Genomic DNA, 20,609 nt, shown 5'->3' with positions numbered 1-20,609 from the left:
CCGGGTGACTCCTGTGCGGAGTGACGCCTGTGCGGGGTGACTCCTGTGCGGGGTGACTCCTGTGCGGGGTGACGCCTGTGCGGGGTGACGCCTGTGCGGGGTGACTCCTGTGCGGGGGTGACGCCTGTGCGGGGTGACGCCTGTGCCGGGTGACTCCTGTGCGGGGTGACGCCTGTGCCGGGTGACACCTGTGCCGGGTGACTCCTGTGCCGGGTGACTCCTGTGCAGGGTGACTCCTGTGCCGGGTGACACCTGTGCGGGGTGACGCCTGTGCCGGGTGACGCCTGTGCCGGGTGACTCCTGTGCAGGGTGACGCCTGTGCCGGGTGACGCCTGTGCGGGGTGACTCCTGTGCGGGGTGACTCCTGTGCGCGGGTTCTGACGCCCCGCCGCGGGGGGGCGGGGCCGCGTTGCTCCATCTCCCCGTTCTCTGGGGTCGCGCGGTGTCTCATGTCTACTGCACACCTCTTTTCGCAGAGTGGCCTTCTCTACCTGACTATCCAAAGGCGCGTGGCCAGGAAGGACTGTTTCCAGTCCCATGTCTACTTAGCCTCTCAGCGTTATTGCCCCAGCTCCATCCCACTGGTTTCATTCTATTTCAGCTCAGATTGTAAAAAGAGAATGCAACGGCTCCCTGGCCAGCCGGCGGCGACAGGCTGCCACGGGCTCAAGGGCCTGCCTGTGCCGCGTCCGCGGCAGCCCTCTGCGTCACCTGGGCCGCTGCACGGTCCGCAGAGCCAAAGGGCCAAAGAAGCGTCTCTGAGATGGGAGAGCAGAGAGCACAGCTAAGCAGGGAAACCGCCTCAGCCGGGAGCAGGAGAGCTTCTCATTCTGTAGCCAGGCTGTTATGTGAGGGGACAGAAGAAAGAGGAATGACAGCAGTTGGTGTTTACATAGGGCTTTTCTTCTTGAACACCAAAGGCTTCTTGCCTGTCGTGCTACAGACTTAACTTCATTCTAGTCCCTGGCGTTTTCCTGCTGGGCACACGGGGGCCTCAGGGGCCTCCCTGCCGTGCTCCCTGTACTCCTCACCTGCCGCAGAGCAGCGCTGCTGTCAAAGGTTCAGTGTCACCCTCGGCTTATGGGATGGTATGGGTGCCGAAGAGAGGAGGAAGGCCCAAAACACAGGCAGAGGAAAAATCAGTTCAACAAGCACGTTTAAACAAGCCAGAAAGCGTAGCAGCAGGTCATTGCACACATTGTACTGATGCAACAGGAAAATGAATTCTGGGCTTCGCCTCCCGACTTGCAGACTCACCCTGTGATGGCCTTGTCCTGGTACCGTGCGCCTCTCTCTTCTGGGTTCTTCCAGAAGTAAGCCCAAGAAAGAGTAGAAAGGTGAGAACGAAAGGAGCTAAGAGTGTGAAGGAGGGGAGACCCAGATGCAAATCGATGTGGGGATGGACAAAGAGACAGGCAGTTCATGTCTAGGAAGTGAGAACTCGGGGGGGATGACAGAGCCAAGACCAGAAGATTGTGACTTATGAAAAGAGGGAAGACGTTAGGCTACCCGGAGTGGACTGGGATGGAAAGACAGGGGGACATTCCTCTAAAATCTTTACCTCTACAATGGAAGGAGACTTATCAGGGAGTGGTTTAGCCTTGCTGGGAATTTCAAATACACGGTCCCATGACCAGGCCATGGCAGATGACGTAGTCTGGATAAGATTTGTATAGATATGGTTCCCATACAAAGCCAGCTTGCCCAGAATTGTCGCCAGGTTTTCTGGGAAATATGGACAATCTGGATAAGACAATGGAGGTGATTCCCAGGGACGCGGAGGCAGTGCCGGGGCGGCTCCCACGACAGTAGGTTAAAAACAGGCGCCAGCTGCTCTGCGTCCCTAGAGACAAGGCTCCCGTATCGGCGCCTGCTGGCTGGAGCTTATTTTTATAGCTAATGGCTCAGATTCGCTTGGGCCTTGCAAGCTGATAGGGCAAGCTGAGGCCAGCAAGAGCCCTTTCTCAGGCTGATTAGACATTTCTCGAAAGGGATGATGCTCTCGGCTTCTGAATATTTGATGTCACATCTGTTGCCTCAAACAAAAGTAAAAGAGGCCACGGGTGCCCGTCCCTTCTCTGTTGCTGCGCTTCCTGAACCCTTCTTCCCTGGTCTTCTTCTCTGTTACTCTAGTCTCATGTTTCTAGGACCTTTTCTTCTTCTCTCAGTTTATTTGTTCATCGGTTCATTCTTTTTTTTTTTTTTTAAGATATAATAAACTCTCCTCTGCCTTACAGGGATGAATAGGGTACAGTTCCTGCCCGATAGGAACTCACAGTGGGTAATGGAGACAGACAGGGACAATCATTAAGTGCTGTCACAAGACCGACATGCAAAGGGTGTGCTCGACGGTGCCTGACATCAGGAAAGGGTCAGTTGATCCGGAAAGGCTTGCATTAGGTCTTGAGATTTGCACAGAAGTGATACGGGGGGAACAGGGATTCCAGGCAGGGAGAGATGATGTAAAGTGAGTGGCGGTGTGAACCAGGTGCGGAGCGTGTGCAGATTTAAAAGTAATCCAGTGGGGCTGTGCACGGGATGCGCCCACGTGGTGGTGGAGGATGCGGTGGGTGATGCAGGCAGGGACTAGACTGCGGAGGCTCTTCTTGCGTACTCAGGCTTTCTCATTTAAATATCAGGAAGCCACTGAAGTGCTTGAAGTAAGCAATTAATAAAAGTGATTAGCTATTAATTATTTCAGTGAGGAAAGTGAATTGAAGTTGGGGCATGACAAGAGTCGGGGATGTCAGAATAAAATATTAGTCTAATGGTAGCAAATGATGATGTCCACCTCAACTGAGGAGGTGACAGTGAGGATGGAGAGAGGGGGGTGCATTTTTTTAAAAATTTACTTCTTTATTTTTTGGCTGCGTTGGGTCTTCGTTGTTGCGCTCAGGCTTTCTTTAGTTGCGGCGAGCAGGGGCTGCTCTGTGCTGCACGGGCATATTGTGGTGGCTTCTCCTGTTTTGGAGCACGGGCTCTAGATGCTCAGGCTCAGTAGTTGTGGTGCACGGGCTTAGTTGCTCTGCAGCATGTGGGATCTTCCAGGACCAGGGATTGAAGCTGTGTCCCCTGCATTGGCAGGCAGATTCCTAACCACTGCTCCACCAGGGAAGTCCAGAAGGGGACACATTTGAAAACTACTTGAGAAAAATTGGAAAACCTGTGGTTGGCTGCATGGGGGAGAGCAGGAGGGGACAGGGAGGGGAAGAATTAAAGATGACCCCCAAGTTTCCAGTCACTTAGCAGTGAAGCGTGAATATAGAAGAAGAAGTGGATTTGAGTGCAGGTGTGGAGGCCCTGACTTAGAGGTACGTGGAGGTCATGAAGTAGAAGAGCCAGACGACCATTTGGGAGCCCGAGAGAAAGTATGAATGAGAAGTAAAGACGTGAGGCCTAAGAAATCCAGGGGATCGTGCAGTCTTGCGTGTCCTGGCCACAGGCTCCTCAGTGTCAGACATTGTATCACGTGGATCCTCAGACATCCCCCATCTGTATTATACCTCGTAAATATTCACTAAAACGTGGTGACGTGACTTAGTATAATAACGGTCCCTTAACATCCAGTCGTGGTGGGACTTCCCTGCTGGTCCAGTGGTAAAGAATCCGCCTTCCAACGCAGGGGACTTGGGTTCCATCCCTGGTCGGGAAACTAAGATCCCACATGCCGTGGGGCAACAAAGCCCACGTGTTACAACTGCTGAGGTCGTGCACCTCAACTAGAGAGCCTGCCTGCCACAACTACAGAGCCCATGCGCCCTGGGGCCCGTGCACCACAACTATAGAGCCCATGCACCCTGGAGCCTGCGAGCCACAACTAGAGAGAGAAAACCCACGTGCCACAACTAGAGAGAATCCTGTGCACCACAACAAAGAGCCCATGCGCCGCAATGAAAGATCCCACGTGCCACAACCAAGACCCAACGCAGCCAAAAGTAAAATTAAAAAAAAAAAAATCAAGAGAAACAGAGATTTGATCAAGAAAATAGAGAAATAATGCATCTTAAAAAAAAAAATCCAGCAGTGGTGAGAAGAGAGATGGGAGGGAGCGATGCATGGCAGCCGTCCAGGGGTTCTTCATGCTGCAGGCGCCCGGGAGAACGGGGCTGGGGCTCACACAGGCTCTAGTAAACTTAACCAAGAAGGGCCACTGGTTTGGGTGGGTTTTTTGTTTGTTTTTAATAAATAATATTTAATATTTATTTATTTACTTATTTGGCTGCTTTGGGTCTTCGTTTCGACACACGGGCGCTTCGTTGAGGCCCTTGTGCTTCCCTCTAGTTGTGGCGCGTGGGCTCCAGAGCACCCGGGCTCGGTAGTTGTGGTGCGCAGGCTTAGATGCCGTGAGGCATGTGGGATCTTCGTTCCCAGACCAGGGATCGAACCTGAGTCCCCTGTGCCGGAAGGAGGATTGTTAACCACTGGACCACCAGGGAAGGCCCCCACCGGTTTTTAAAAAGCAATCCTTCCTCTTGAGTACATTCATTAAAACAGCAATTTAAAATTATGTTTCCTGGATGCAACTGGAGATGATCACACTAAGAGAAGTGAGTCGGAACGAGAAAGACAAACACCATGTGATGTCACTTATGTGTGGAGTCTAAAATACGACACGAATGAGCTTATCTACGGAACAGGAACAGACTCACAGACAGAGAGAACAGACTTGTGGTTGCCAAGGTAGCGGGGGAGACGGGGAAGGGATGGACTATTATGTGCAGAGTGGATAAGCAAGGCCCTCCTGTACAGCACAGGGGACTGTATTCAATATCCTGGGAGAAACCATACGGAAAAGAATATAAAAAGAATGAGTATGTGTGTATAACTGAGTCACTTTGCTGTACAGAAATTAACACAATATTGTAAATCAACTATACTTCAATTAAAAAATAAATTAAAAGTAAATAAAATTATGTTTTCTTACTTTAAGAATGGTTAGTTAGTGCTTTGGTAAATCCATCCTAAAAATAAATTCAGTATTACTATACTATAACAAAAAAATATTCCCTATTTATAATGCAGAGGGCTCAAAATAATTTATATGATCCAATGATACATGAACGCTCAAGGACATTGAAGTGTATGCACTAGAAGGACGTCACACAGCCATTAAAATCACGATGATGGAGAGTCTGTGGTAACATAGAGGATGCGTGGGACTCGCTAGTAAACGAGAACACATGGCACAAAATTGAGTTACACTGCGATGGGGATACTTATCCTGGGCTCTTGTGAGCATTAAATGAGGTCACTCACTCAGCAAATATTTGTTGATCTGCTCCCGTGTAACAGGCACTATTCTAGGGACTGGAGATACAGCAGTGAACGAAACAGCCAACAGTCTGTCCTATGCAGCTTATGTTCTAGTGGGGAGAGACAGACAGACGTAAGCCAGCAAAATATTCATCATGTTATGTAGTGACACGTGACAAGAAGGAAGATAGAGCGCGGGGAGGAGAGGGAACATCGGGTTTTAGACGAGATGGCCAGGGACAGCCTCCTGGAGGAGGTGACCACGGAGCTGAAGGGAACGAGGAAACTGGCCATGGAGTCCATGGGGGACCTGGGCAGAGGGGACAGCAAGCAGAAGAGCAGCACGGTGGGAGAGTGCTTGTAGAACTCTAGAAACAGGCAAGGCGGGTGACCACATGGAGCGGCAGGGAGCAGACCACGTCGGGTTAGTATGCAGTAGGGCATCGTCAGGGCTGCGGCCTTTCCAGTGAGGGCCCCTGGAGCCCTTTGAGGCTGCAGAGCCGTGACACGACCCAGCCTGCACTTAACAGGATCACCCTGGCTGCTCTGTTGAAAATAGGCTGCGAGGGGTCAAAGGCAGGAAGGAGAGAGCAGCTAGGAGCCTATGGGGCCAATCCAGAGAGGACCAGGGAGGGAGCAGTGAAAGACTGAGAAGCGGCTGCAGCCTGGCTATATTTAGCAGCAGAGGTAACAGGATTTGCTGACAGATTGAAAGTGGAGTGTAAAAGAGAAGAGTCAAATACTCAAGGTGTTTGTTCTGGACGACTGTAAGAATAGAGTTTCCGTTTACTGAAACTGGGAAGACTGGAGGAGGAACAGGTTTGGGGTGGAGGAGATCAGTGTCGAACGTGTTATGTCGGATGTGCCTGTCACACGTGCACGGCAGGGGCTGTTGGTTCCTCACCCGCGTCTCCTTGGGCCTTACCGTGTCACTGCATGCAGGCCATACCGTCAGGTGCCAGTCTGCATCTCTTTGCCTCTGGGCTTTCTCTGGCTGCTGGAGCTGCTCTTGCTGCACGCATGGGAGGCCCAAAATACAGAGGAATTAACATCTGCCAGGAGCAGCCAACAACCAGTTACCGGCAGTAGTCGATGTACAAATACCCCAGCTCTCTCACTCTTCTCAAGGTAAAACTCAAACGCTAACTCGCAGCAGCAGGATTGTTGGAGGACAGAGGGAACAAAACACGCCCACAGAACTGAGACGTTACCTTGAGACTGAAGAATGAGGCAGGCAGCTCCACACACTCAATGGATCTGTTTATTATCGGGTAACTTACGAGGTGGGGTCAGGACTGGGCAGACAGTGACTTGGAAGCATTCACGGCTGTTCCCTGCACCGCCGACGGGCCACTGGAACAAGTTTACAGCTACCCTGGAGTATGGGGATATATGCTTGGAAACAGGAAGTGCATTCCTAAGTCAAGATGATTGGATAGGTAACTAGTCTCGTGGGTGCCAGGAATATGGTCTCCATCATTATTTGGGGACTAACAACATAGAGCATAGAGGCCAACTGGACCTAACAGTGGTTAAACAATAAAAAAAAAAAAAAAAAAAAAACCCTTTGTAATTAGTAGATACAACAGAGAAGTGATTTGCTGCACAGTGCAGTCCTGGGTAGGGTCAGTGGAAGGACAGGAGGACTTGTACGGGCCCAAGTTGGTGCCAGTTATGTTAACAGCCATACAGGATTAACTGGTAACTTGCTTAGTAACACATCCTTAATTGGCTGCCTTTCTTTTCCTCTCTCACTTCCTCATTCTTCTACCACTGTTTCCTGGGTACCACCTCCCTCATCAGCTACTTGCACCTGAATCACTGCCTTATGATCTGCTTCTGTGAGAACCCAAAGTGAGACAACCAAGTGGAGAGGTCTTGTACGCAGGTGTATTTACACATCTGGGATCACCGGGGAAGTGACTGTAGAGACGTCCAAGGACTGAGCCTTCAGGAGGCCAACGTTTAGAGGCTGGGCAATGAAAAGAACACAGCAAAGGAGACTTATAAGAAGTGGCTAGAGGTAGGAGGAAAACCAGGAGTGTGTGTTTTCCTGGAAACTAAGTGACTGGGTGTTTCTAGGAGGAAGGATGAAGCCTGAGAACTGGCCATTGGTTTTAGCAATGTGGAGGTCATCAGTAACCCTGAGAGGAGCTTTTTTAGTAGCATTATCTCTTAGGTTCAAGACATAATGAGGGGAGAACTGGAGACAGTTGATGTAAAACCAGCCCTTTAAGGGAGTTTCCTATAAAGAGAATGAGAAGAAGAGGTCTGATGCTGGAGGGGGACATGGGGTGAAGGGAGGTTTCTCAAAAACTTTTCTGTTTAACATACATAAATACAAAAAAGAAGTGTGAAAATCACAAGTATGCAGTTAAATAAATTTTCCGAACTGGAAAGACCCATATACCACCACCAGATTCAAGAAAGAGAACATTTCCAGTACTTCCGAGGCCCCTCCTCCCTTTCTGGTTACTGCATTCCCCACGTGTAACCACCACCCTGACTTTTAACACCACAGATCGCGTTTGCCTGTGAAACTATACAAATGGCATCATACAGTATGCCTTCTTTTGTCTTATTTCATTTGCGCAATATTACACATGTGCAAGCTGGGGATTCCCCCGGTGGTCCAGTGGGGAGGACACAGAGCTCTCACCGCTGGGGCCCTGAGTTTAATCCCTGGTGCAAGCCGCGTGGCACGGCCAAAAAAAACATTGGGAGAACCGTCCGTGTTATTTTATGTAGTTTAGGTGCTTCATTCTTATTGCTGTGTAGCTGCCCACTGTAAGAATGTCCTGCAGTTATTTATCCAGCCTGCTGTTGATGCGCATGAGGGTAGTTTCCCGTCTGGGGCCGTTGTGAATAATGTTACTATCAGCATTCTAGTGCAGATCTTTTGGTGACATGTATGCATTTTTGTTGGGAAGGTTTTTTTTTTTTTTCCGATGGGTAAATAGCATGAATGAAGGCAGACGGAGGTTAACACTGATGATGCAGGAGAGCAGAAAGAAATTTTAGATGCCTGTTCTTGAGTAGATGAGAGTAGATGGAATCTATTCAACATGCAGAGGGGTCTTAGCTAGGCCTTAGCTAGGAGCAGGGACCTTTTATCCAGAGGAACAGGAAGGAAGACAGAGTTTATGGGCACAGATTCATGTAGGTTGGACAACGTGGTAGAAGGAACTTGAAGAAATTCTCTTCTGTTGCTTTCTTTACTTGATAAAGTAGAAATCAAAGTCATCAGCTATGAGCAAGGAGAGAGAGAAGGTATTAGAGATTTGATGGGAGAAAAGAAGCTGTGAAAGCATCATCTAAAAGTATAGGAGCGCTCTTGGACCAGGGAAATATAGTATGTCTGCCAGGAACATTAAAGACACACCCGAGGTTCTAGATCATGAATTCAAAGTGAGACAAGCCATCACAGCCACTGCACGGTGCAGGCAGAGAGCAGGTGCCATTTAGCTGAGTGAACACGGTGAGAGAGAGCAGAGGTGCTGAGGAGAACACAGAGCCATGATGACAGCAATGAAGATGCTCCCCCGGGGCACGCCACCGTCCTCCCCGTTCCCCAGCCCAGAAACCCTGACCTCTTCCTCACCCCTAACCCTTGGCTGAACCCCAAGTCCTGTGGATGCTCCCTTCTAAATGTCTCACCCTTGCCTAGCTGCATTAAGCTGCTGTAATCTGTCTCCCTCATCCATGTTTATCTCATTGTCCGCACTGCAGCCAGAAGTGATCTTTTGGAAAATGCAAGCCTCGTCATGTAGCTAGCTCTCTGATTGAAACTTTGGTTTCAAAGTGGTTGAAACAGTGGTTTCTCTTGGTTACCAGAGGGGAAACATGGGGGGTGCGGAGGGGTAGGGAGTTTGGGATTGACAGGTGCACACGGCTGTATTTAAAATGGATAAGCAACAGGGACCTACTGTACAGCACAGGGAACTCTGCTCAATATTATGTAACAACCTAAATGGGAAAATAACTTGAAAAAGAATTAGATACATGTATATGTATAACTGAACCACTTTGCTAGTCACCTGAAACTAACACATTGTTAATCAACTATACCCCAATATAAAATAAAGGAAAAGAAAAAAGAAAAAAAAAAGGGAAACTTTCCAGTGGTTTCTCAATGCCCTTAATCTGAGGTCCAGAATATGACCCACGAACTCCGGCCCGGGCTGGCTGTCCAGCCGCGTCTTGGCTTATCTTGCCCTCATCTCCCGTGTGCCAGCTCTACTCGCTCCTCCCAGTTCCTCAGAGGCACCCGTGGGGGTGCCTAAGTGGGATGAGGGAAGAAAACATTAGAACTCCTTTTATGTTTATTTGTAATTACACGTTTCTAATTTCCGTGATTCCATATAGTTAAAGCGTGTATGTTAGTAGCGCATACAGCTTATAAATAAATATACACACTAGAGCAGAGCTCAGAGACCATTACCCTGAGGCACTAGGGTCTTTCCTGCCTCAAGATCGTCTCTCCTATACACCCCTGCTAGTAGAATCTCTCCTTGTCGTTTCTCCCCTGCTTTCCTCTAGTTAACACCTAGACTCCCGGGAAAGTGTTACAAACCTTCCCCAACAGCCCCTTGTTTTTTGCTCCACTGCATCCCATTCTCTTGCCCTCCAAGCCCGCCGTGCTGGACATCTTCCATCTGTTTCTCCAGATCCATTCTCCACCCTTCGTTTTGCTCTCCATCCCAGACTACATCATGTCTCCCTAGTTCTCTGGGTTCCAGTTGGCTTTGGTTTGTAGGGATCCCTTGCAGGGGATCAAAAGAAGGAGAGGGAGAGCCCGAGATCTGTTCCTCCAGCCTGACTGTGAGGTTGACTCAGGCCAGCTGTACATCTGGAAGGATGGTCAGCTCCTCTCAAGGCAGCTTTCTCTACACAACGCTCTTTAGCTTCTAATATCTGCTCCCTCCCTTTGTTTCTTTGGTCTAAAAAACAGATTTTGCTTAGTCCACTCACTCTAGGTTTGAAAATGTGAATTCGTTGTTGACACTTAATGATTAGAATGATTGTATTACAATTCAGATGTATTTTGAGTAAATTAGATTTGACAACACTGAGTCTACATTCCAAACAGTAGCAATTGTCTGGCCTTGCACAGCAGCTGCCCCTTTGCTCTGGGGCATGTACACCTCAGGACTCCACAGTCCCCACCATTCCCTATTGCCTTACGATAAGCTTGGCACTCACTGCCACCCTGGCCTCTAGAGACATCTGAGTTTGCAAGTCCTGGTTTAAGGAATGTGTCAGTCTCTTCTCCAAATTTGGAGAAAGGGGAGGTTTACCTCTCAAATTTCTCAGCTTCTCTCTCTCTCCTCTCTGCCGCTACCAAGAGTCCTCTCTCTGCCATCGCCCAGACCTGGTACACGTCCCCTTCCCACGGCCAAGGGTTGGGCCTCCCTCCTCATCTCCTGGTCCCAGGGCACGTGTCATTTCTCGGGGGGCCTCTGTTCTCCTCTGCTCCCCTTCCTGACACGCCACACGTGTAATAAGGGCTTTTTCCCAAGTCTCTCTGTGTCCCTGAACATGCCTGCGTTTGTCACCGCCTGGTGCAGAGTGGGTCCCGCCTGAACATCTCTTGAAAGGGTGGACTTAGAGACCCAGGCTTCATGGAACAGCAGTTTCTGCCACTTAGTGACAATTCAGAGCAGCAGGGCTTTTTACATGTTTCATTTGATTGTATGTCTGTGTTCCGAGGCACGGCTGTCATCTGATCTGACCCAGAGCGCAGGAAGCAGGCTGGGACTAGAGTGAGCCTCTAGGGCACAGACGTCCAGGAAGCGCTCCCCCTCGCAGCTCCGCTCCTGCCTCGCTCGGACACTGGCCCCGGGAGGGCAGCCTTTCCTAAGCGCCGCTCCACTATGAACTTGGAAAGCTGAAGCTGGGGCTGTGCTGAAGGAAGGTTCGGGGCAGCGGCCTGAAAGGCGTCCGGCTGCCGGGCGGAGGGACCCGCACCCCAGCAGGGGCCCGGCGGCGCGCGGAGGGCCCGGAGGAGCGGCGCGGCCTGAAGGATGGAGCTCGGCGCTCCGCTCCCTGCGGCCACAGCTCGCCCAGCAGGCTGCGCAGAAGCAGAGCTGCTGTTGCGGGGGTCTCAGTCCCGAAGACAGCAGCGGCGGGAGGGAGACGCCTGAAGCCTGCCCGCCCCCTCCCCTCCCCTCCCCTCCCCCTCCCCTCCCCTCCCCCTCCCCTCCCCTCCCCCTCCCCTCCCCTCCCCCCTCCCCCTCCCCTCCCCTCCCCCCTCCCCCTCCCCCCCCTCCCCCTCCCCCCTCCCCCTCCCCTCCCCTCCCCCTCCCCCCGCGGCGGTCCATCTGCGGGGGTCGCGGGGGCCCTGCGGGCTCCGGCTGCTCTGGCGTCCCTCCTCCTTCCCCGGTATTGCCCCCACCGGACGGGCGCGGCCACATCAGGCAGCAGCGAACTCCGCCTCGTGTCCTCCAGGAGCCTTCATGGGCCTAATTTAATAAACCGATAACGCTGCTCTCTTAAACCAGCGGCGTCTATTTTCATGCCCATCACCACGGTGCCAGAGTTCTCCAAAGCAGCTGTTCTGCAAGTAGGTCAGACAGGGGCCTTCCGTCCTGTTCGCCCCATTTATTTGCCTGGAAAGTTTTTTCTTATCTAATAGAAAGTCCGGTCTAGTTTGAACCAAGAAAATGAATGAAGTGTCTCTTTGGAGTAGAGATTCACTCATTTTAAAACATTAACCATTTTTATTACACAGTTAATCTATGTTAATTGTATAATTAATTGCAGGGAAATTACAAAACACAGATAGGTTAAAAAAAAGAAAAGAAAACCATCCATTACCAGGGGATAAGGGGGTGGGGGGGATACATTGGGAGATTGGGACTGACATATATGCACTGCTCTATATAAAATAGATAACATAATAACCTGCTGTACAGCACAGGAAACTCTACTCAATACTCTGCAATGGCCTACATGGCAAAAGAATCTTAAACAAAAAAAAAGACTAGGTATGTGTATGTGTATAACTGATTCGCTCTGCTGTACACTTCAGACTAACAACACGGTAAAGCAACTATACTCCAATAAAAATTAAAAAAAAGAAAACCATCCACGATCCTCCTATTAATAAAATAGCTATTCTAAACATTCTGGTGTATATCTTGCCAGATGTTTTCCTAAGCAATGCATATGTGTGTTTCTCCGCACTTCTTCTGTATTGAGCATCTTTCCATGTTCATGAATAAAGGTCAACATGACTATTTTGATAGCTGCATGGCGTCCCATTAGAGAGAGAGATGAATCACACTTTATTTTAACCGCCTCTCTTGCGGGATGCTTGAGCTGTTCCCAGTATCACAGAAGTCTTCTTACACAAGCAGCCTTGTACCTGTGTCAGATTATTTCATTTATTTATTTATTTATTGGCTGCAATGGGTCTTCTTCCTGCGCGCTGGCTTTCTCTAGTTGCGGCAAGCCGGGGCTACTCTTGGTTGCGGTTCGAGGGCTTCTCATTGCCGTGGCTTCTCTTGTTGCAAAGCACGGGCTTCAGTAGCTGTGGCACAGGGGCTGTAGAGTGCAGGCTCAGTAGATGTGGCGCACAGGCTTCGTTGCTCCTTGGCATGTGGGATCTTCCCGGATCAGGGATGGAACCCGTCTCCCCTGCATTGGCAGGTGGACTCTTAACCACTACGCCACCAGGGAAGCCCAGATCATTTCTGTAAGATTAATTCCCAAAGTGAAAAGGCTGGGTCAAAGGGTGTGACCGTTTTAAAGACTCTCAAGACATAACACCAAACTGCAGTCCAGAACCATCTTACCAGGTGGTGCTCCCACCAGCAGCGCCGTGCAGTGCCTGTCTCCTCACGGCTCTCCAACACCCCACACACACTGAGCACTGGTGTCTCCTGAACTGGTACACGGTGTGCCGGGCACTGACAAAGTCAAATCAGATCAGACAGAGCCCATGCAGGGAAGGTGGTAGGAGGAAGAAACAGACGAGGAGTCAGTACTCACAGGTCAATGTGCTGAGATTATAGTACAGAGAATACACAGAAACTGAATGTCGTCATCTTCCTGGGACAGGTGAAGTAGAGGGCTTCCTGGAAGAGGCTGGTTCTGAGGCTGGCCTTGAAGAATCATCCGGCATTAATTGAGTAAAGAACAGGGAAGGAATGAGGAGCCAGCTAGAGGAAGTCATCCTGGTAGATTCAGGTAGAGGAAAAGATTCCAGGCCTGAATGGCCGGTACCTTTTCAGAGAACAGCAAGACATTCTGTAAGGCTGGAGTAAAGCATGCGCGGGGCAGTGGGGACCACAGAGAGAGGTGATGGACCATGAAGCTGAAGAGGTGGCTTGGGCCTGATCAAGAGGGCTCTGCCGGCTAAGTAAAGGTGCCTTAACTTTATCCAGAAATCTGGATAAAGCTCACCAAACTGAAACTTCCTTGGGAGGCAGGAGTTGGCATTAAAACTTATACATGTGAGAGTCACACGGATCTAAGGGACCAGCACTGACCTTGAACTCAAAAACTGCTGTTTGTCATTACTGCTGAGGAGCTTTCTGAACTGGAAACAGCCACTTAAACTCTGTCTAGTAAAATAAAGGGACAAGTTTCCTTCCAGTTCTAAATAGCTATAAACTCAGGCACATCCTCTGAATTTCTTTTTTCCAGAAAAGGTGGCCATTAAGATCCTGGACAAGACCAAGTTAGACCAGAAAACCCAAAGGCTACTATCCCGCGAAATCTCCAGCATGGAAAAACTGCACCATCCCAACATCATCCGCCTTTATGAAGTCGTGGAGACTCTATCCAAGCTCCACTTGGTGATGGAGTATGCAGGGGGAGGGGAGCTCTTTGGGAAAATCAGCACCGAAGGGAAGTTCTCAGAACCAGAAAGCAAGCTCATCTTCTCCCAGATTGTGTCTGCCGTGAAGCACATGGTGAGCGGGGCCAGGCGGGAGAGTCTTGTTCCCATTCTACCCACAGGAGGAGCACGGGGCTTTCGTTTCCATCCTCTAAGCATCCCTGATGGCTTTAGTCCTACAAGGGCAGACAGCGGTTGCTTCTGTGAGAGTCAGCTGTCTGGCTGGGATTGGGCTCCCTGGCTCTGAACAGGGGTCTCCAGTTACGTGGCAGCCTCCCAGCCTCTAGGCAGGAGGCCCTCGGAGCAGCCCAGGACCGTCACCCACTCCTCGGCCACACCCACTCCTCCAACCCCATCTTCCACTACTCGGAGAGCTGGCTTCTCGCCGCGTCTTGGCCTCGCCTTCCTCACTCTGTGTCTAGGGTCCCCTCTCCCCTCTTATCACATCTCACGTTCCAAATCCCATCCATACTTCGTGGCCCAGCTCAGCTGTGTCTCTCGTTCTTCCGTCTCGGTTCAGCCCGCACGGATCTTCGTGCCTTTGGTGAGCTCCTCTAGCTCGTGCTGCCTCTGCGCTCCGCACATGAACACTCGCTTGTGTCATTCCTGCGTTAGTATTCTGATTACGCGTTTAGGTAAATCTGGGCTCCGTGAGCACACGCCCCAGTTCCCCCATGACCTGGCTCTCCTGTGCCCTCCCTGTTGTCGCTTGCCCTGCTGGGCACCCAGGAGGAATCTGACTTGCAGGCCTGGTGACCACTTGTACCACTCTGTTAGTGCAGAAGTTTTGACCACCCTCTTTGCCCAGCTCTCAGTCCAACTGGCAGGAAGAGACACTTGTCTGGTGTCTGTTTCTAGTTTGCTCCTCTGCTTGGATGTTGTAAAGAAGAACTGGGATCAGTGAGCTCTTGGTCAAATTATTAGCAAGTTGCTAGTGACCTAAGGGGCCCAAGATAGCACTTGGGAGAGACCAGGGGAGGAAAAAGAAGTGAGCAGGGAGAACCTGAGTGAGAGGGTGGTGGCTGTTTCAGACCAGTGGTTGTCATCTAAGTGGCCCTGTGCTGGGGTGAACTTTTCCCAGGCCAGGGGGTAAGCCAGACCCATAGCAAGCAATGGAGCAGATGTCCGTCTTCCACATTCTCCTTGGAAAGAGCTCTGGTGGGGGAGCAGAAGAGGATCCAGCAGCAGAGGATGTAGGCTGAGTCCCCTGAGGCTCTACACCCTGACCTTTCTCTCAGCTCTCCAGTCTCCAGAAAGAGGAAGGGTGAATGACAGACACAGATCTGAATTTTACCGGGTGTGTTTGCTACATGCCTGGACCATGCGGAACGCTACAGATACAATAGCGCATACAGTTCTCACAACAGCCTCACCAGGTGGTTCTCAGTGTCCCATTTTATAAAGAAGGAAGCAGACACTCACATGCACAGCTGGTATAGTTGAATCTAGAATTAACCAAGATGTCAGGCTCCAAAGACTGGATTCTTGCCCCAGGAGGTCCATCTGGAAAAGTAACATTACACCATTTCCCAAGAGCCCCTGGCATTAAATGGGTTCCAGGTCTTCAAGGTTGTCTGGATCCAGAATTCAAGGTTAGGGATGGGATCTGCTGGAAACTTACCCAGTATAGCATCCTCCCTTCTACTGAATTCTACGAAGACAAAGGAGCCTACCCCAAGGAGCAGGGGTGGGGAGTTGGGGCGTGCCTCACCTTCTTGGGTTTGGCCCTAGTCGGGAGAGTGATCAGCCAGAAAAACCCATATGTGGTCTCAGAAACGAAGGGTTATTGTTTCATTGTGTTTCGCAAGATCTGGGTCTTACTTCTGGCACTAATTCCCAAGTCCACGTGTGTGGGACCGATTCCAGCCCTCGCCCTGCAGAACAGAACCTTTGTTCTGCTTGGAGGGTGTAGGCGTTACACTGGGCTAAAGGTTATGACCGGGAGACCCTCAAGATTTGAGGTTGACATGACTTAAGTTGATCTCCATCGAATTTCTGTTGTTACGCCATTATCACCTCATTGTTTCAGAGCGACGGATGCATCTGTAATGTTGGCATTTTGCCTTCGAAAATGATGACTTCCCCCTCTTTGTCTTCTTCCACAGCATGAAAACCACATTATTCACAGAGATCTGAAAGCAGAAAATGTGTTCTATACCAATACTACTTGTGTGAAGGTGGGCGACTTTGGGTTCAGCACAGTAAGTAAGAAAGGTGAAATGCTGAGCACTTTCTGCGGGTCTCCGCCCTACGCGGCGCCGGAACTTTTTCGCGACGAGCACTACGTTGGCATTTATGTGGACATCTGGGCCCTGGGGGTGCTCCTGTACTTCATGGTGACGGGCACCATGCCCTTCCGGGCCGAGACCGTGGCCAGACTGAAGAAGAGCATCCTGGAGGGCGCCTACAGCGCGCCTGCGCACGTGTCGGAGCCCTGCCGCCGCCTGATTCGGGGGGTCCTCCAGCCGGTGCCCACCGAGAGGTGCGGCCTCGACGCCATCATGAGCCATGAGTGGATGCGAGGGGTGCCGTTGCCCAGCCCTTTGGAGCCCTTCCAACTGGACCCCAAACATTTGTCAGAAACCAGCACCCTCAGAGACGAAGAAAATGAGGTCAAAAGCACTTTAGAACACTTGGGCATCACGGAAGAACACATTCGCAGCAACCGAGGGAGGGATGCCCGAAGCTCCATCACCGGCGTCTACCGGATCATTCTGCACAGAGTCCAGAAGAAGAAGGCTTTGGAAAGCGTCCCAGTGGTGATACTCCCAGACCCTAAGGAGAGGGACCTGAAGAAAGGGGCCCGTGTCTACAGAGGCATAAGACACACATCCAAATTTTGTTCGATTTTATAAATTGCATTAGGCTGCTGGTGATTAACCAAGATCATTGTTGCTGCTTTTAACCTCTTTCACCAATTTGAGTGGAGACATTTTTGTAATTTTTAAATAAATTTAAATTTAAGGTATGCGCCCCCCCGGCCCCCAAGAGAAAAAGCCTATTAGCTCAGGTTCTGGCTCGGTTTGCAATCTTGTCTTGTTCTCAAACTCTAGCATTCATTCAGTTAATCGAGAAATATTTACACAGTGCCCGCCATGTGCCAGGCATTGTTTAAGGTGCTGCAAAAAAAAAAGGCCAGGTCCTTCCTCTGCTGCGCAGGATAGTCTAGTGCTGAACAAAGGTACTAACAAAAACAAAATTTTTAAAAAATATCAAATAGTGATGGATGCTAGTCAGGTAATTCCCATACGTTAGTCTGGTATTAGAGGCTTGCCCCTTCGGATTAGGTGTTAGGGAAGGCCAGTGTGAGTAGCTGACAATCTGAGATCTGAATGAGAGCAGGAGTGACGCGTGAGAAGTCAGCCACGAGTATTCCAAGCCGCGAAGGGTCTTGGACGGTTCCGCCCAGCAGAGCCTGGGACTAAGGCTCCCCGTGGAGCAGCGGATTTGGGAGGGAGGGGCAGGGGGAGCCGCCGCGTGCTGGCCTGTGCTCCCGGCGACCGCCGCCCAGTCCTGCAGGACCCTCTGAGGAGCCTTAGGAAACACGCCTCAGGAGTCTGCCCAGGGTGCTGAAGGGGAGGCGTTTATCCAGGGGCTCCTGTTCACTCCTGGTCAAGGCTGGTCCCACGATGCCACCTGCCCTGCACGTCCAGGTTTGATGCGTGAGGGCCACAGGTGTTCCCTGTGTCGGAGCAGCCCGGCGGGGAGGGAGAGGTACACAGCGCTGGCTCTGGGACCAGATGCGGTCCAGTAGGACCTGCGTGAAGCTGCCCAGCTTGCCTGGAAACGGTCACTGCATCAGTGGCCGGAGGGTGACGGTGGCTGAGAGCATCTGAAGTCTGCGGTCTGACACAGCCCACCCCCGGCTTTCCTCACATTCTTCCTCCATTAAGTCCAACCCGCTGCAGTTAAGTCTCCTTCATGGGGTGAGAACTAGAAGGACTTAATGCAGTGGGATTAGTAGAACAAGCCCCAGTGGAGATTTTCAAGGTCCAGGCCATCAGAATCACCCAGAGGGCCTGTTAAAGCAGACTGTGGAGCCCTGCCTGCCCCAGAGTTTTTGAGTCAGTACCTCTGAGGTGGGGCCCAGGAATTTGCATTTCTAGTAAGTTCTCAGGTGATGCTGGCGGCTGGCTAGGGACCATGCTGTGAAAACCACTGGGCTACAGTCATTACTGTTGCTGATCCTGAGGCCATAAATGGACTCATACCTTCCTTCCTCCATCACCCATTCTGAATTTCCCTCACATTTGGCCAGCATTTCGGCTGGTCTAGATTGTGGTATGATCCAGACCTTTATCATCAAAGGATCGGAACCCTTAGATGCCTTGCTCTTGTTGGGCCATGGTTGCTGTAATTGCCTCTTCACCATTAATATGAGCCTCCAAATTAACACTCTTGGGTCCAGACATACTCCTCTTTAGCTCCTTGTGAAAAACAGGGTCCGTAATCCCCACCGCTACAATAGCTCCTTTCTTTGCTTGCTTGTCCACTGACATGAGGATCCCAAAGTGACCATGGGATAGCCATCGGTCCTGATTCACTGGACCCCAACCAGGTCTCCCGGTGAAGCATCTCCCTGCCCCCGGGATCGAAAACCTCTAATCTAGCCAAGTCCAGGTTGTAGGGAAGAGAAGGACAAATTCTTCACGTGGGTCCCTGATTGGGATGGTAAGAAAAGTCAATCCTGCTTCTACCCATGGGTTCCCAGACCTGTGTATTTTAACAGCAGGGGACGCGTATCAATGAGCCATTGTTAAATCGTGCGTACCGAATCCTGGGGGGCAGCACCCCAGCTCTAGCCAGTGCCTCAGCTGAGCCACTCCATTGCTCTACCTGTGCTGGCTGCTTCTGGTGTTGAGGTGTATAGAAAGAGGAGTACATCCCATGGTCACATGCCCGTTGCCTCTACTACTTTTACCAAAAATGTGGTCCTTGAGGCACTGTTATGTAATGTACATGACAGTGGATCAGGTATTCTCTAGGACCCAGCCTGACTGTATTGGAGGATTCATTGAAGGCGGGAAAGGTGAACCACACCCTGAGTAGATGTCAGTTCCATAAGGACGAATCACTGCTGTGTCCGTCTGAATTTATGACACGGTGGATCTGATCACGCCCGGCTCTTCGAGGAGACAGCTCCTTTCGCTTGGTCCCTCAGTGGCCCATAATCAGGTGCTCAGTCTCTCCTAGGGCCCAGAAACACGCCAAGAGGCTGAGTGTTCTCTGTGGCAGGAAGCATGGCCCCGCTCCAGGATCCTGCAGGGCTGTGCTGTAACCTTCTGCAGGGGTTGCTAGAGACTCTGCCCCATATTGTTAAGCGTCACGTAGACGGAGTAGCGATGCATTTTGCACTGCAGCCTGAAACTGCCATAGATCTTTCTTCTGTGGCATCCACTTGAGACCAGCAGCCCTGGTAAATGGGTTGGAGGAATATGCCACGTACAATATATGTGCTTCCAAAACCAGAGAGGCCTACTAAACCCCGTGCCTCTATCTCAGTGCTAAGGGGTGCAAGGTACAACATACGTAGGCGTGCCTCAGGTCATTGGTCCTTTAAACCCTTCATCAGGGTGCCCAGGCCCTGACTCTCTGTGGGGCGTGTCAGCCACACTCTGGCACACAGAAGCCTTTGCAGGGCACCGGGAGTGCTTCCACTTTCTGAGGCCACACCCCCAGCAGGCTGTCACGTGGACCAGCATCGTGTTCTGCAGACAGTCCAGATGATGGTCCTTTAGAGCCGCTCATGACAGAGCGGGAGATTGAACACCGCCTGGGGCAACAGAGTAAATGAGCGTCTCCGTCTATCCCAGAAAACTGTGCACGGCTTTAATCTCCTTTCTGACGGAAAATGAGAATGCGTTACACCCCCTCCCCGACAGCTGCGGATCGATGCCAGAGTCTGTGAGTAAAGATCCACGTCGCGCATGGCAGCTAAAGCTGAGGCCGACGGGACCACCTTCATCCTCCGTTAGCCGCCTGCTCTGTGCAGGAGTCCGACGGGTAGGTTAACGAGGGTATGATGGAGCGCATTCCCTTTGGGTCCTCCGAGGGGGACGCTGATGGCTGCCTTTCCTGGTGTCGTTGCCCACGATCTATGAACGTGGCTGGGGAGCGGGTACACTTTCAGAGGCTTCCACGTGGCTCCTCCTCCCCAAACGGCTCTTACGCCACAGGTCCGGGGTCTACATCTATTTATCCCTAATAGGTCCTTGGAGACAAGGGAAAGGACCCCACGATGAGACTCCCATTGCGAGACAGACTTTAGCTGGAACTCCAGCCATCGTTTGGTCTCCATAGGCCCCCATCCCCCCATCTACACATAGGGCCGTAATGGTACTTGGGCTTCCCTGGTGTCCATCTCCGTTTACAGTTCTTATCCAACAGGCCTTGAACATTCCGGGCCTGCACATCACGTACAGTTGTGGCAGCAGGGCCTTCCCCCAGCACGGTGCCCTGGACTGCAAATTCCTTCAGGTCTGGAACCACAGCTTTCTCCTGTGACAGGCTACAC

At 51.1% G+C, this 20,609-nt stretch overlaps 1 protein-coding gene across 4 annotated transcripts in view; it reads left to right on the top strand.

Moving 5' to 3' along the window:
• NIM1K (NIM1 serine/threonine protein kinase) overlaps positions 1–17,060 on the top strand; it is a 58,929-nt gene extending 41,869 nt beyond the window's left edge. For all 4 annotated transcript variants that reach the window (XM_057744030.1, XM_057744011.1, XM_057744020.1 and 1 more), the window contains 2 exons: positions 13,903–14,171; positions 16,201–17,060. In XM_057744030.1, the coding sequence (XP_057600013.1) occupies positions 13,903–14,171; positions 16,201–16,950 (1,019 nt within the window). In that variant the 3' untranslated portion in view covers positions 16,951–17,060. The remainder of the gene's footprint in view (positions 1–13,902; positions 14,172–16,200) is intronic.
• Positions 17,061–20,609: the final 3,549 nt, after the last annotated feature.

This window comes from Hippopotamus amphibius, chromosome 1, assembly GCF_030028045.1.
Source record: "Hippopotamus amphibius kiboko isolate mHipAmp2 chromosome 1, mHipAmp2.hap2, whole genome shotgun sequence".
Lineage (NCBI taxonomy): Eukaryota > Metazoa > Chordata > Mammalia > Artiodactyla > Hippopotamidae > Hippopotamus > Hippopotamus amphibius.
Note: the sequence above shows the minus strand (reverse complement) of the source record. Positions and strands in the feature narration are given on the sequence as shown.